We start from the raw sequence: 16362 nt of genomic DNA, 5'->3' as shown, positions 1-16362 counted from the left end.
AAGTCACCTCGGTTCACGAAACCCCCCAAAACTCTGGCTCCACTCGAGGGAAACGGGAGAATGTTTCTTCCATTTGGTAGGTTGGAGGCTTGTACCAGCCACTACATTTCAGTTACAGAAAGATAATTAATGTTACCTTTCTCTTATCCCTGAGTATGTCTGCAATTCGTGTCTTCATGGGTCACACACACACACACACACACACACACACACAAGAATCCATTAAAGCTGGTCCCTTCTCACTGCTTAGGTACTGGCCATCCATTGACCACTTCCCAGCAGCCCTCACTCCTTCTTTGCTAACGGCAGTCTGATTTTCCCTTTGGTAAGCCATCCTTCCTCCACTCTGTGAGCACCTGTAGGTACTTCCATTCAACGTGCTTGGCCTGCATTCAGGGAAGGACCTGTGAGCGACCTAGGCCAGCTAGACCTTCTCTCCCAGAATCCACTGGCACAGGAAGCAAAAACCATCCGGCCAGTGTGGGTTCCTACCACTGCATCCAGCTTCCAAGATTCCCAGACTTCTTGGGCTCCTCTCCTGTCCCACCCCTTGAAGCCTGCCAGCACCTTCCAAAATCTGCCTTCCCCTTAATGTAGCCAGGATTGGTTTCTACTGTCTGTCACCACAGAGCCCTGGCCACATGCCCTGGTAGGGCAGGAACTCAGTGGTGTCCTCTATATTTTTCAGTGTGGAGGTCACACAGTTGGGCCATGCGTTGGCCTGAGTACCTGCAATTCTCGCCAAAAGGGTCACTTGAACATGGAGCACTGATTTATCTGAATGGAAGTCTGTCAACAGCCTCTTGGAGAAAACTATGCCTCCTGGTCCACTGCCTGGGGCCACGCGCTTCCCTTCCTCTCCCCAGAGAAGTCTCAGCAGCCATCTATGAGCAACTCTCTGCATCAAGCCTTTGTCTTCCCACCAACTCCCCCAGTGCCCTGAGGAAGGTGTCTTGATCATCAGAGATTTTGATTATTTGTGGACTGATCTGACTGATAGAACTGCTCCAGAGAGCCTCTCCCCTGAGACTCCCACCTCACGTCCTCATGCATGCGACAGTCCCACTGAATACACGTAGGACAGGGAAAACCGCACTTATGACAATAGGGCCCCAAGGTTGTGGGAAACCTAGGTAGGCAAACAAGTAGCGAATGGGAATACTTTAGACCCACACCGTGGAAGCTGAACTCTCCAGGAAGGTGGACCCAGTCAAAGATGAGACCAGGTCCCTGTCCAAGCCTTGTGCCAGGCTGTCACACCCCCCAGCCCACACGGGCCCACAGTAGCTCGTGCCTGGGCACCATGTGTTACCGTTTCTGCAGGACACTGACAAACTCGGTGAGCCGGTCACGCTCCACTTGAGCAGCCTGCCAGAGAGCCTTGAACTCTGTCACCTGTGCCTGCCAGCCTTTTTGTTCCGGGGAGTCCGAGAACCTGAGGACCAGGGTAGGGCAGAGGGCAGAGGTCAAAAGTCATCTGAGGGGTTATCTGAAGATGTACACTTACCCGTGATGGTGGGAGGGATTGGAAGAACATTCAGGGATCCTCAGAGACAACCACAGAGAAGGAAGCCAGTCCGGTCCTTCCTGGGCTTGCTGGTCCTCCTCCTTTGGCTTCTTCTCAGCCCATCATTCCTGTGCCTGCTGAAGTCTCCAGATCTCACTCAGCTGGTTGCACAGCTGACCCACCGGGGCTAGAGCTGCATCAGTACCTCTGTCCGTCCAGTCCCTGTATGGGGCCTGGAATTGGGCTAGCTGCTATAGAATTTGGCCCTTGAGGGCCTAGGGTGGCCTGGGTATCTGTGTGGCCAGGGGCCTGGCTGCCCTGCCCATTGCCAGGTGAGCCCAACCTCTGTCTCCCTGTCAACCTGCCCTGCCCTCCTGTAGCCCCTGACTTGGCCCCATGCCCAGCCCACTTTCATGGTCACTTGGCTTGGTGACTTGGTCAGTTTTCTTCAGTGCTGATCTAGCCTGTCTCCGCTTCCTTCCTTATCAATGGGCCTGCCTACTGGACCCTTACCCACAGGTTGGAGCCCAGACAGAAGGGGAGCCCTGCCTCCCACCCACCCCCACCCCAGAGTGCACATATAAGTCCCAAGCTGCTCTCTGCCTTGCTCTCACCTTTCCCCCTGAGACCCTGGTGGCCCTGGTTTGCTCCTCTAGGATCACAGGACAGAGGGAGAGCTGGGCTGGAGCATGCGAGACCAGAGGTTAACTTGGTCTGGGGTCTTGGACAGGGGTCTCTTTCCCTCTCTGGCCCTGGGTTCTCCTTTTGAACACTGAGGTGTTGGCACTGCAGACCCTTCCGTGTTCTGACTCCTAAATACACTTTAAGGCCTTGCTGCTCCAACTATGGTCTCTGAGTCAGCAGCTGGGGTCCAGACCTGCCGAGTCAGAGCCCACATGTAACCCAGCAGATAGCCTGTGGGTCTATGTGCATGCTGACCTTCAGAAAATCTCTGGTCATCTCACCGCCAGGATTTTCTCATGGGGGGAGAGGGGGTAGGGGGCATAGAAGAAAGGGGCTCTCTTCCCAGACACCCCATCACAGTCACCATACCAGCCCCAGTAGACATTCTCTCTGGGGTCACTCCTGCCTGTCCTGTCACTGACGAAGAGGATGGTATGCTCCAAGGAGATAGGGCCGGCACATGGTTGGGTTCAGCAAGCATCTGTGTAGTGTACAACACGGAAGTTTGGGAACTAGCAGTCTGGACAGCCGAGGAGCACATCTGCTCCTGCTTCCCTGTGGAGGGCAAAGGTCACAGCCACAGAGGCTTGGAAGGGGTCTTGAGGACCATCTTGTCCTTCTTCCTGCTCCCACTACTGTGACTAAAACCTCAGGGAGACAGATCCTGTCCATTCTCCATGGGGCACCAGGAGGCCTCCCACTTTGGGAAGTGTGGCATGAATCCTTGTGGCTCAGAGAAGCCCACTCTCACCCAAATGCCCTGGTGACCCCAGGCTGATGGGTGGGGCAGCCATAGGGTTGGTCTTGGCCCACGGTCCCCGTGCTGCCAAAAGTGTCTCAAGCCCTTCTTGGGAAATAACATCTCAGAGATGATCACTGCCTGGAGCCATACAGCAAGTCAAACATGGACTCGGGCCTCACAGAGGCCTGGCCCAGAGCCTGAGCTGACCTGCCTAAGGGGTGGGGATGGGGGCTGACAGCAGGAGCATGGCTCCAGTGGACAGGGGGCAGGGCTCAGGACAGGGCTCAGAGGCAGGACAAAGCCACCATTTGTCTGTGAGCTGGCAGGAAGAACAAAAAGCCCATTGAAGCCTTAGGCTTGATTCTAACAACAAAGAGGGGGCCAGAGAGCTGAGGGGATATCAGTGACTTAAATTGGGAACCCATATGACATGAAATTTTTCCCTTAGAGACTGATTCTTGTGGGGAAGAGAAGACAAGAAAGGGAGCTGGGCTCCAGGCCCTGGAAGGTTCCTTGTGTTAACTCTATGGTAGCAGGAAGGGACATTAGACTGCAAGCCAGAGGCCAAGACTCGGGTCCAGTAGCTTCTTGCTCTATCACCTCCAACAAGGCACTGGGTCTCCCTGACCCTCCACGTCCTTATGTAAACTTGGAGGAGTCCCTGGACACGGCCTGGCCTCGGTTTCCCCTCCTTTCAGTGGGATGGCAGTACTGGCTGAGCGATCAAGGGTGGGAGGGACCATGGGGGCCCCGAGGTCCCGGGTTCATACCTGGGTGAGGCCCCATGAGGACTGGACAGAGAAGGCCACGTGAGAGCAGATTCCACCAGCGTGTGGCCCAGGCTGGTCACGGAGCTGTGTGAAGGTAGAAGGGGCTCATCAACCCAGGAAGGCAGGCTGGGCCTCACCTGGGGGGAGAGCAGGGGCCAGCAGGGATCCGGGGAGCCCAAGGAGGAGGCCAGTACCGGCCCTGGAAGCAACCTGGACTGGGCAGTCCTGTGGATTTGCTGCCCTTCTTTCCAGGACTCTTGCTGGCTCAAAATGAGACAGAACCGGGAGACATCAGAGCCTTGAGCAATCCAACACAGGTCTTTTGGGGAGTCCTAGAAACAGGTGCGTTTCAAGGCCAGCTCAGAGACGATATCACAGGCAGCTGCCACCAGTAATTATTACTGCCACCAATAATAATATCTGGGCCTAGCTGGCTCCCCCAAGCAGATGCAGGCTAATGGAATACGAGAGGCCCTCATATTGCAAGGACAATGCCACAGTCATCTTAAAATTGCACCTGTGGCTTCCCAGAGGAGGCAGGCTTTCTTCTGAATAATTAATATTCATTTTCCAACCCTTCTATCCCATTTTTTTTCTTTCTTACCGAGAAGATCCAAGCCTGCCAATGTGCTCGCCTGCTGAGGCCGGGGACTTGGTCTGGCCCGGGTCCTCCAGGAACCTGGTGTAGGCGGTGTTGACCTCGGTCCCTCCAGACCCCTTGCCCACTCCTTTATTCTGAAGATACTGCAGGGAACAGATGTGGGGTCGATTCTCAGCGCTTTGGCTCAGAAGCCCGGAGAAGGCAGGAGGGGGGCCTTGGCTAGAGCTAGGGGCTTTGAGGGGATATGAAAGAGGCTTCTTTTCAGGAGTGGAAAGCCAGGCCTGTTTGGTGAAGGCAGTGAAAGCGCTCCTTGCATGATAATGGCGTCTAATAATGACTCTCTTCAGAAAGGGAGCTACATGGCGCCAGGGGGACACTGGGCCGGGAAGCTGTTCTACATTCAGGTCCCAAAGGGAAGTGCACGGCCTTTGATTCGGGCCAGATCAGAGACTGATGACTTTGAGTGGGCCCACCTCTCGAGGGCAGCCTCACCCACGCAGGGTGAATGCCAGGTGTGACTTGAGCCCAGCTGCCTTTGTCAGCTGGAGACACTTGGACTTGGCAGACAGCCAGAACCAGAGAGGTTGGCAGGGCCTCAGCAAGGGCCACAGTCTTGGGTGGAGGCTGGGCTCACCAGGCTCCCCTTCCTCCTCCCTCCACCTCCTTCTTCCGGATAGCTGGTGAGGCCGGATTGAAGAAGGAGTCCCTCGAGGACCCCCAGCAGGGGTGGACAGTTGGTGTGAGAGCCAGCCCACCCGGCATGTCCCCCAGCCTCAGCTCCCCTGAGACGCAGCCATCAGCTGTCTGCTGGGTCACGCTTGGTCCCCAGCTGGCTGATGATCTCTGAGGTAAGAAGTGCTTCTCTTTTGTGTGTCCGGAGGCAGGACAGTGGTGAGGTGAAACTATTGGAATGTTCCCGTGTGTTCCTTCAGATTTCACTTCCCAGTGGGAAGCAAGCAGGGCAAGGATGGCGAGGCAGTGCCCCCCACTCACTGTCACACACACGCTGTCCCCAGGCCTTTGACATAACCCTGGGCTCCCCTCAGCCTCGGGGACTTCAGCATTTTCCACCCAGCCACCGGGGTCCTAGGGGATTGACGGCTTGAGGGAGACAAACCACCAGCCCCAAACAACACCAGCCCATGGCTGGAGCTGAGGGGCTCCAGGGCTCCCATGTTTTTGAGGGGATCGTAGAACCCTGGAAATAAAGGGCAGGGCTGCTCTGTGACATGCCTTGGGCTATACCAGTCAGCCTGGCTGTGAGGCTTCTCTGTCACTGGGAGTCTTGTGTGCCTGTCAAGGTTGCCAAGTCCCCTCCCCTCTGAACACCACCACTACCGCTAGAAGGAACTGCAGAGAGTCCATGGGGCCTGACTCCTGGCAGCCTGGGCTATTCCCGTAAAGCATCTGTCAAGGTCCAACCCTTCAGGAGCTCCCTCACTGGATAGCATTTGTGGGCCTTTTCTGGCTGCCCAGTCCTGGGCCAAGCCAGGAGGCACTGAGGTATGCGCCCCTGGGAGTGGGGGGCAGGAAAATGATGACACAGGGTGAAAACAGTTTGTCTTGGGGACTCACAGGGAGTTAGGAGAGTGCCCAAGAGGGGCATGGAGTACAGCTTGGGGGCCCTAGGGCTCCCTGGAGGAGCTCATGACTTGGTAATGCCTAAAGGCTGGGGGCCCCGGCCAGGCAGTGGCAGTGGGGGAGGAAAGGGAAGGCATGTGCTTCAGGCATGCGCACAGGCCTGGAGTGGGGAGAAAGCAGGGCTGTGTGAGGAGCTAAATGGTGGTCATGCGGCCAGAGTGTGGGAGGAAAGGGAGGGTGAAGAGGGGATGCAGTAGGGAAGGCAGCAGGAGCTCATCATGTGGGGCCCTGCAAGCTGGGTGGAGTACTGCTTCCTTTCCACCCTCCCGCTGCCTGGAATTCGAACATGAAGCCTGGCACTGCAGCCACCATCTTGGATTGTTAGGACGAGGACCACAGCTGGGAAGATGCAGGAGGGAGCCTGGACCCCTAAGGATTGAAGCCAAGGGCGACCGGGAGCCACAGACAAGTTTTGTGCAGAGGCAGGAGACAACCAGGAAAGAGAGGAAGGGTATGTGAGAAGGGATGGGAAGCCAGATGGAAGCTGAGGGCCAGAGCGGAGCGAGGGAGGACGTGGTGTGGCCTGAGGGAAGATAAGTGGAGAGCAGAGGAAGCTGCTGAGATTTCTTTGGACAGTAGATGGACTTTCTGGGACTTGGAGACAATGTCAGGCCGGGCTGGCGCCCGACTCACCTGCACACTGAGTTGGCCGATCTCCACCTCCAGCTGCTGCACCTTGGCCTCCCGCTCTGCCACCATGGCCCGTAGCTGGGTGATGAGGCTGCTGTTCTGCTGAACCTCACTGTTGACCCGCTGGTCCAGGTGGCGCTGCGACGCCCGGGTCTTCTCCTCCTGCAGGCTCAGGCTACCCAGAATCTCCTGGAGCTGCTTGAGCTGGTCCTGCGGGGCCAGGCAGGAGGGCAGACGACAGACAAGGTCAGCCATGACCCCTGGACAAGGCAGGATAGGGAAGACTGCCTTCCCTCACCCACTTCTTGCTGCGGCAGGACCCTAACAGTGGGATGCCACCTGTTCCTTTGAGAAGCAGGTGGACTTTCCTTGCCTGCCCTTGGGGGACCCACCAGGTAGGTGGGGACCATGCCATTTTCCTGTCCTCAACTTCCGTCTCTGAGATGGGGTAGAGAAGGACATCGAAGGGACTCTCGGGATGACAGAAAGCATCTCAGCCAGTGGGGGAGATATTTGGGGAAGAAGACACCCTATCCCTCTGCTGGGAGATGGCCTTGAAGGCAGTACCTGGACCCCTGGCCAGGGATCCCTCAGCACCTGACTGAGGTCCCCCATCTCCTGCAGATGCCCCCAGGACACTAGCAGTCTGGAGGCTTCACTTGACAGTCGACAGGAAGGAGACTGGGAACACGGAGGGAACTGAGGCCCAGAGAGCCCAAGGGCACAGTGCTGGTGGATGGCCTGGCTGGGGCTTGTCTGCAGCCTTCATCCTGCCATCTGCAGTAACATGGAATGATGGCACACAGCGATCGCCGAGGACATGCAGCTCCACAGCTTATTTAAAAACCGGGAGTTGCGGCTCAGAGAGGGGGTGCCACTGGCCTAGTGTTCCCCAGGGAGGTATCCCCAGAGGTGTACTCCACCTACCAACCCAGGCCCCCCAGGCAAGCCAGGCATGGCCACCCCGGGGGCCTGGGGCATAATTTGGGATTCAGAGACCAAAATCCTGGGGCAGCACAGATCCCAGAGAGAAAAGGCCAGGCTAGGGGTCAGGAGAGCAGTGGGCCTTATGGTCAGAGCAACCTGGTTTGAACTCAGTTGTACAATCTTGGACGACTTAGTCAACTAAGTCCAACTAGTCAACTTTGGACTTAGTCCAAAACTAATCTTGGAGTCTTAGTTTCCCCAGGTGTGAAAGGGGATTAGAACAGATGACCCTAGGGGTTGTCTTGGTGACTAACCATTATGAACCACATGTACCCCAAGTACCCAGAAGGGACTGTGTGCTGTCACATGGACAAGAATTTGTTCTGAACGTTCAGTTGTCCCTTTCGTTCCTTGATGGAATGACCCAGTGTGTACTCCCGTCTCCTCCCCCCAAACCCACTTCTTCCCTTCTGGGGTCCACAGGTCCAGTGGCTGTGCCAGGCTCTCACACGTTACAGCCAGCACCGACACCACACAACACGATATGTACGTGTGCTTGGGCAGCCTCAGAGCTGCTCCTGTCCCTGAGGCATGGCTTTGGGGCTGGCACCCAGGTGAGGCCATGGGCTTCTGAAGGATGCTAGTGGCAGCCTCTGGGGTCTGTGAGGGCTCACTCTGCCTGGGGCTGGGTCACGGGCTTCCGGGAGGGCTGGGGGCCCCGTGTTGGAGGCACTGGGCACTGGCTCTCGTCAGGCTTGAGCGACAGAGCCATACCAAGAGGGCATCGATGAGCTCATCATCATGCCGGCCCTTCTCCACCAGGGTCCCCATCTGACTCCTGAGGGTCTTCACTTCACTGGATAGCACCTTATTCCGGGACCTGACACCCTCCAACTTCTTCTTCAGTTCTTCGAGCTCTTTCTGGAGAGCATTCCGCTCAGCCACAAGTTTCTGTAATCAGAAAGGAGAGTCCTGGGCAGTGACGCTGAAGGGATCCCAGGCTCCTGCTCACAGGTGAGGCCCAGGGACAGGAGGAAACTTCTGAAGGCTGGAGAGCAAGGCAGCAGAGCTGGAACCCCAGCTCCCGGGCCCCACCTCTCCAGGGTGTCAGGTGGGATCTTGCCCTGTACGTGACAGACATCACTAATAGATGACAATACTCCTCTGTCAGCCCAAGAACACAGGCATCAAGGCAGCTGCCCTTGCTCTGTCAGAGTTAGACATGAGAAGAGCCCCACTTGCCAACTGTAGGCTAAGTCTAGGGTTCAAACAGAAGTGACTCACCCCACCAAGAGCAAGAAAGAGAGGGAGGGGCCACCCTGCTGTGCCGCCTCATTTCCTCCGTGCGTGTCCAGCACGTCAGCCCAGACTGTGTCGTGCTCTGGTCAACTACTAACGGGCAACTCAAGTGCTGGGCATGCCTTCAGAGTCTCCCTTCCTCTCTCCTTCCCTCCTTCCTCCCTCCCTTCCTTCTCCCTTCCCTTCCCTTCCTTCCTTTCTTTTCAAATAAGGCCTCAGCTGAGGGGCTACCGTGTGCTTTAAACTGTTATAGGTGTTGGGAAAACAGCAGAGAACAAAACTGTGTGTCCCCAAGGATCTAACACCCTAGCTGGGGAGACAGATATTAAACATTTTACCTGTTATCATTATTTACCGGTTGCTCTGCTTATGGAAAACTGCAGAAGGGAATGGGGTGGGGAAGGACAGTGGCATGGCCAGGGAAGCCCTTTCTGAAAGTTGACATCTGAGAAGACTAAAGGAGGTGACAGGGTGAGCAAAGGCCCTGGGGTAGAACATGTGTGGCTAGAGCACAGTGACAGAGGGGACAGGTCAGGGGCAAGGTCAGACAGGGCAGAGACTAGATGAGGTAAACCATCAGGAGCCCAGACTGAGACCCTGAGGAGGGTTTTGGGCAAGAGGTGATGTAATCTGCTTTGGTCTTGAGGGTTAATTATCATTGGAAAAGTGTTTTCAGATCCTTGTGGAAGTGAATTACAGAAATGAAAAATAGTAGATGATGAATCCTGAAGACCACTGATCTTTGCCATAAGCAGCCATTGTGTACCTGATGCTCTGCTGTCTATACACTCTAGGCTCTAGCAGGCACCTGGCAGAGGAAGGACACACAGGGAATAACTTCCCTCCACCCACGTTGTGGCTTACAATTGGTTCAATGACCGCAATATATTCTATTCTCTGTGAATGTGTAACTCTAAGCTAGGGGCACCTCAAATCCAACATTTTCAAACCCAGCATTTCAAATTTCCCATCTCCCTTGAGTTCCCTCTCTGTCTCCCCTACCCACCTGTTAGACTCACTGGAAGTCCTGCACAATCCTTGTGCTTCTCCCCTTTTTATCCCATCACTGAGCCCTGTAAAGTCGACCGTCAAATGTGGCAGGTGTCTGGCCTTTGGTTATAGTCCTACTGCCTTGGCTCAGGTCCTTGTTCATGTCTCAAGTGGATTATTGCCTCTGCCTTCCATGTGTCCTCCAACCTAGGTGTCCCTGCCCCCACCTAACCATGCGACCTTTCCAACATGCACAGCCGTCCATGTCCCTCCACAACTTAAAACACTTTGGTGGTTCTCCACTTCTTTCAAATAAGAGTCCAAACCTCTGGCTGACATATAAGGTTGAGGAGGACCTGGCCTGGCCAGCCTCTCCAGGCCCACTGTTCCCTCCTGACACTTGATGATCTAGGAGGTGTACTAGGGGGTGTACTACAGATCACAATGTGTACATGGTCACAATGTTCCTAACACAGGGTTTAGTCCTGGATTTGCACTCACAAATGGACGTCCCCTGATAGAAAGGTAAGGCCTCACTCTTAGGAAGCTCACTACCTGCCAGCATCCCGTCCCACTTCTTCCTCTACTTTCTTTGAGAAAGCCCTGCTCCCCACTTCTGAGAGGCTGACTCAGCTCCCAGACCTGGAGTAGGGATCTGAAGCCCGGCTGGTCAGAGCAGCCTGGACCGTCAGTGGCAATGAACAGCTCAGGGATGGGCTCATGGCCTAAGCTAGCTAGGGGACACTTCATTCTGGGACTGGGTTGGAACCACTGGGAAAAAGAAGCCTTTGGTTTGTGGGGGCCAGGCTGGAAGAGAGAGGCTGGGACTACCGGACGTCCCCATGGGAGAGAGTGAAGCTGGTCTAGAAGAAGCGGCAGCAAGACCGCATCCCCAGATCCCTGGACACATCTGTGCCTGAAGCTAGGCCACCTCTACACCACTCATCTACACAAGCCAATCAATTCTGTTTGTCGCACAAGCCTGGTAGAGTCGGGCTCCTGCCACTCCTGGCATAGTCAGGGAGATGTGGCCCCCAGCTTTCAGCAGTCTGGAGCTCTTCTCCCCTCAGGCCCGCCTAACCCTGTCCCTGGGCCATCATCACTCTGGGCCCTGACCATCTCTGCTCCTTCTACGGTAAGAATTTCAGGTCTAGCATCTCCAGAACACCCGAAGTTCAGGAAATGGACTGATGACCCAGTCGGGCAGTTCCAGCTGGATTGACAGATAGTACATGAGGAAGAGGCACTGGGGGGACCCCCAAGCCCCAGGTGTCTCCTGCCTCTAAGGAGTGGCTCAGAGCTCGTGACCACATGGGCCTCAGGGCCCTGCAGAGGTGGTCACGATCTCCCGGTCCCATGGGCCCCACTGACCTCTTCCCTGGACCTGCATTACCTCCCAGCCCTCCTGTTTTTCCCTTTCCAGGCTGCGGATCCTCAGCAGGTTTTTCTCCTGTGCTGACAGTTTCCTTGGGTCTGGATAGACAGGCAGCTCATCACGGGGTGTTCCTGCAGACTGGCTCCGGGTCTGTCCCAACTGCTTCTCCAGCTCACGAACCTGAGGGGGTAAAACTCGTCATCGCACGGGAGGTCTGCCCTCACAGACTCAGCCACTCTGGGGCTGCCCTGAGGAGTGCGACGAAGCCCCACTAGACAGAGGACACTGCTATTCAAGGTGGATGCAGGATCCCCGTGTGAGGGGCACTGAGGTGGGGGTGGAAGGTCTGAGGTGGCATCTTGAGCCAAGCAGAGGAGGACAGGAGGGAGGTTTAGCTTGAGAATGAGAAAAATCACCCCCTTGCTTAGGGGTTCTGTGAGACCAAGAAGCAGATGTGACTCCAGGAACCTGGGAGGAATAGGATGGAGGACCTCAGTACAAGGACGGACTCTCTGGCCCAAAACCAGGTGCGCTCCCTGGGAGATATGGCGTCCTGGCCTCTTGCAAGAGACGCTTCAGAGGGAGGGCGGGGTTTAAAAGCTGGGAGACCAGTTCAAAGCCTCACTAGCTGTGTGACTGCCCACAGCTTACTTAACCTCTCTGAATCTCGGGCCCCCTCATCTGTGAAATGGGTTACCCCCACATAATGTTGTAAGGATTCAGTATCCTGAACTTGTCTTGAGTCTGGGAACCCCCAAGATGCTTCTTGGGATGACAAATCTTGGGGCCCACTCCAGACCAACAAGTCAGAGCTCCAGGGGAAGGATGGAGAATCTGCATTTTAAACAAGTGCTATGGGCACTTTTTAGGGCTAGGTAATTTTAAGAAACCCCAAGATGGCCCAGGTGAAGCTCTCAGCACCGTCCGGCACTCACAGGCTCTCAGCAAGTGGCAGGTAGATATCACACCACAGAACGATGGCTTTATTGCACTGGGGTAGAAGTGAATAACTCCTAGGGTCCTTCTAATCCTGGTTTCCATGTTGATACAACATAAATGATGGAATACCTTGGGCAAATCTGTGCGGGGCCCAAATTCCCTAGGATCCCCAGTAAAGGGCAGTGCCATCGTTTTGAAGGCACGTATCAGCGCCCTCGTGTGGCACTGTGTGGTAATTCCATTTAAGCATTAGAGAACACAGTATGAAACTCTCGATCGTTTATTTACACAGCTTAACAATAACAACTAACAACTAATGTGTCAGTGCTTATTATGGCTGGGCACTGTGCTGGTACTTTACAGATGTTATTTCATTTAACCCACAACACTCTCCATTTGCAGGTGAGGAGACTGAGGTGCAGAGGGCCAAAGTGACTTGTCTAAGGTCACTGAAACTGTAGACCAGTGACTGAGGCCAGACTCAAACTGGGGTCTCTTGAACCCCAAGGCCACACATCGGTCATTCATCACAGTGTTCTGGATGCCATCCCCTCTTCGTGTTGGCTTCAAGGATCCCACAGGAGGCCCCAAGGATCCAAGCGACCCAGGAACTGTGAACTTGAAGTCCCTGGGGCTGAGGGCCATATGCTTGGCCAATAGGGGAAGTCACATTCCTACTCTTGGCTTCTTGGCTTGAAGGGGAAAGAAGAAGATAACCACATTCAACCTTTGTACAGTGTTCGCTCTGCGCCAGGCACTGTGTTGGCCATTTTATGCAATTGACTCATTCGGTCCTCCCATCAACCCTGTGGGAGAGCCCCTATCATTATCCATGGTATAGGGAGAAGAAAACTGAGGCCCAGAGAGGTGAAGGAACTTGCCCAAGGTTGTACAGCTGCTGAGTTGAGAGCTGGGATTTGAATCCAAGCAGCCTGGCTCCAGAGCGCCAGCTTTTAGCCTCTAAAGTTGGTCCAAAATATTTAGAACATAAGGAGGGGGACAAAGCTAAGTCTTTACTGGGTAACTCAAACTTTCAAAAGTCTATAAGCATCTGGACAAAACTGGAAAAAGCCGGCAAGTACAACAGTCACGCGAATTTACATGAACTAGGGGGAAAAATATGCCTAGAGTAAAATAAATCAAAGGTTTTGGCATGTGTTAAGCGCCAGGGCCTGGCACGTGGTAAGTGTTATATAAATGCTTGTTCATCAAATAACAAATTAAAATCAGGCCAGTGGGGGGGAGAATATTCAACAACAGCCCTGCAACTATGCTCTGCTGGGCCTAAGGGCCTTTTTAGGGTTCTGTGTCTCTCACGTGGGGTGGCATGACCTTTCTGGGGGTATTTCAAGCCCTCTGCTCAGGGCCTTTGGCAGAAGTTCACTCACCTTGCTTTGCAGCACGAGAATCTGTTGAGCCCGGCCCCTCCACGTCCCCGGGGAGGACAGGAGCTGCTGGACATTCACGTCTTCGCCGACCTCGCTGGTCAAAACCTGAAAAGGGAGGGGCCTTTATGGAGGCCAGGAGAGAGGGCCCCCACGAGAGCTCTAAAACTGGTGCATCCTCAGAAGCAGCTCTGAGGGCATGGGGCTCCCAGAGGGTCTGGCCCCCCATCTGCACCCCAGCCACCTGCTTCAAAGGCCAGTAGACCATGCTCTCAGAGCAGCGGTCCCTGGGAAAGTAGCCATCCCCTTGTCCCCTGCATTTCTTGATGATGCTTTTAGCAGGCAAGGAACTGCCAACAGTGCCCAGATGGGGTCCTCTGGTCTTGACATATTCTGGGATGAGTGAACCACAAAGTTGACCAAAATCTGCTTCCTCAATTTGTTCACTGAGATCCTTCTGGATCTGGATGGCTGCAGGAAGTATGTTACCACAGTTCCTCGCCCTCTGTGAAAAGCCTCTGACTAGCGGCCATGCCTGAGTGACCCCTAAATGTCAACTGGGGATGTTTGATTCCAGAAAGTTTCAACATTGTGGCTATTGGAGAATGGGGCACAGGCCCTACCTCAAGGCTTTGAGGTGGAAACAAAACCCTCCAGTGGGTGCCCTGGGCCCCTGAAGCCTGTCACGGGAACCAATCTAGAGTCTCTGGCGCTTGTTTCCACAATAGAACACTGTTTTGGAAATCTTGGCTAGTCTGAGTGGTTCCAGCAGGGAAGACAAATGCCAGAGAATTCACTATGTAAATAAAAATAAATAATGAACCAGCTGGGACTGTGTCCCAAGTCTGAGTATTTTCCTTTGAAAGGAGCCTTTAATACACAAACAACCTATTCATTTTCTAATATTACAGAGAGCAGAGGGCAGGAGGCAAGTCTGGGCAGGCTTCCAAGTCCAAGGTGCCTTATGAAGGAAAGACCTAGGATCCACTAGGGCGCACGTAGCTCAAGGGAAATATGCAGGACTCTCCCTGGGTAGAGGGCACTGTCCTCCTCTGTCCGGGCTGGGGAGGACACCACAAGGGCCCCTCAGCAAGCCAGCAACCCCACTCACCAATGGTGTGTAGGAAGAGTTGACAGAAGGAAGTTACTGGATCTGGAGCTTGGCCCAGAGCATGATACTCACAGGGCCCAGCACTTGGTGCTCCTGAATGGAACCCATTGTCCTGGCCATGCTCTTCCCAGTCCCAGCCCCACAACAACACCTGAGCCCTGGCTCTGGAATACCTTCTGGGCCATCCGGAGCTCCTGCTTCACGGACTGGATCTGGTTGCGGAGGTCACTCATCTTCAGGTTTGTGGCCGCCAGCCTGTCCTGCAAGGCCTTCACCTCTGGGGTCTCTGGCTATTTGGGCAGGACAGAGGAGAGAGTGGTCACTTATTGCTGAAATCATCACAACAATCCTGGTTCCATTCACCCAGGGCTGTGCCAGGCACCGGGCTAAGGGCTCCAAGTGCTGCAAGTCATTGAATCATCAGGAAGGTCTGTGAGGTGGGTTCAGTTGTCAACCCCCCCCCAGATGTGCAAAGCAGAGGCTAGAGGAGGGGGGAGTCCTCTTAGTTGGGTTGGGGGCGGGGAACCTGGCTGGGACAGGTGGAGCAGGGACATGTATCATGACAGCCCACCTCTGGGGGTTGAGGCCTTTCCTCAGAGTCTTGCACAACCGGGGACGAGGGTGGTGGCCACCAAGGGGGAGTCCTTGGAGGAGGCCTGCAAGCTCCACCCCTTCCCGACCCTTCCACCCCTTCCACCCCTCCCACCCTAGGCGTGGGCTCTCTCTGCTATGCTCGGGAGAGTGGAATCACAGCAAAACAATCTCCACTCAGAATAAAGAGGAGACTAGTTCCATCACAGAAGGCAACCCCCAACAACCACCCTATCTTGGGGTCTCCTTCTCCTGAAACCATCAGCTTGGGCCTTGAGCTCTCCTTCCTGGCAAGGAGCTCCTGCAGCAGAAATAAGGACCCAGTTTCGTTGCCAAATGTTCTGTTTCTGTGGCTTGAAGAACTGCAGCAACCATAAAAACTCTGCCTGCTGGAACTCTTAGCCATGTCTTTTTTTCTTTTTTTTAATTATGTTTGATTTAAACTACTTGGATGTAAATTTTCTTCAAATGTGCCGCCCATGTCTCTGTCTTCAGTAGAAGTTTCTGAGGCTCTCAGAAGGTTGGTATTAAAGGGATTCCACAGTTAGCCCATTGCAACCCCTTCTATAAGTGATAAAAATAAGGCCCAGGGAGGGGGAGTAACTTGCCCTGGGGCACACAGCCAGTTGGGGATGACATGAATCGGGTTAGAAGGGGCCCGGTCCTTCCCCTGCCCTAGCTGATTGTCTCCCTTGAAGCTGTTTCTGGCACCCAGCATCATGGGTGATGATGAGCAGCCCATCAGGCAATGATACCAAGACCATCTGGTCCTGCCCCGACAGACCAGGTAGGCTGAACTTCTGGGAAGCCAGGTAGGTGCTGCAGCGACTTTCTAAGTTTTCCTCACTAGGCACACACAGAATCTTCCCAGGGACACTGGTGTGGAAGGCAGATCTGCAGATATTGGGTCTGGGAAGTTCGCTGGTCCCCAGAGGTTGTGGACAACCCAGGTGAAAATCACCAGGAAAGGAAAGGGGAACCAGACACATAGTCCGAGAAGTTTTATCTGGTTTCCTCACTTATGGAATGGGTACAAGAATCCTTCTCTGTCCTGTTTCTTCACAGCACCACCACAAGGCTCAACAGCATACCCAGTGTGAACAGAATATAAACTGGCAACTTACATAAAACACAAATGTATCTTTAAAAATAGGGGCACCTGGGTGGCTC

At 54.5% G+C, this 16362-nt stretch overlaps 1 protein-coding gene across 3 annotated transcripts in view; it reads right to left on the bottom strand.

Annotated features, from left to right (window-relative positions):
- CCDC13 (coiled-coil domain containing 13) overlaps positions 1 to 16362 on the bottom strand; it is a 51531-nt gene that overhangs the window by 12603 nt on the left and 22566 nt on the right. For all 3 annotated transcript variants that reach the window (XM_004754261.3, XM_004754262.3, XM_045089012.1), the window contains exons 6-13: positions 14775 to 14891; positions 13494 to 13598; positions 11185 to 11346; positions 8277 to 8453; positions 6579 to 6785; positions 4308 to 4447; positions 3704 to 3787; positions 1313 to 1435 (exon numbers count right to left, since the gene is read on the bottom strand). In XM_004754261.3, coding sequence (XP_004754318.1) covers positions 1313 to 1435; positions 3704 to 3787; positions 4308 to 4447; positions 6579 to 6785; positions 8277 to 8453; positions 11185 to 11346; positions 13494 to 13598; positions 14775 to 14891 — 1115 coding nt within the window. The remainder of the gene's footprint in view (positions 1 to 1312; positions 1436 to 3703; positions 3788 to 4307; positions 4448 to 6578; positions 6786 to 8276; positions 8454 to 11184; positions 11347 to 13493; positions 13599 to 14774; positions 14892 to 16362) is intronic.

Source organism: Mustela putorius, unplaced genomic scaffold (assembly GCF_011764305.1).
Source record: "Mustela putorius furo isolate JIRA1106 unplaced genomic scaffold, ASM1176430v1.1 tig00003834_pilon_pilon_pilon, whole genome shotgun sequence".
NCBI lineage: Eukaryota > Metazoa > Chordata > Mammalia > Carnivora > Mustelidae > Mustela > Mustela putorius.
This window is presented reverse-complemented; position numbering and strand designations above follow the sequence as displayed.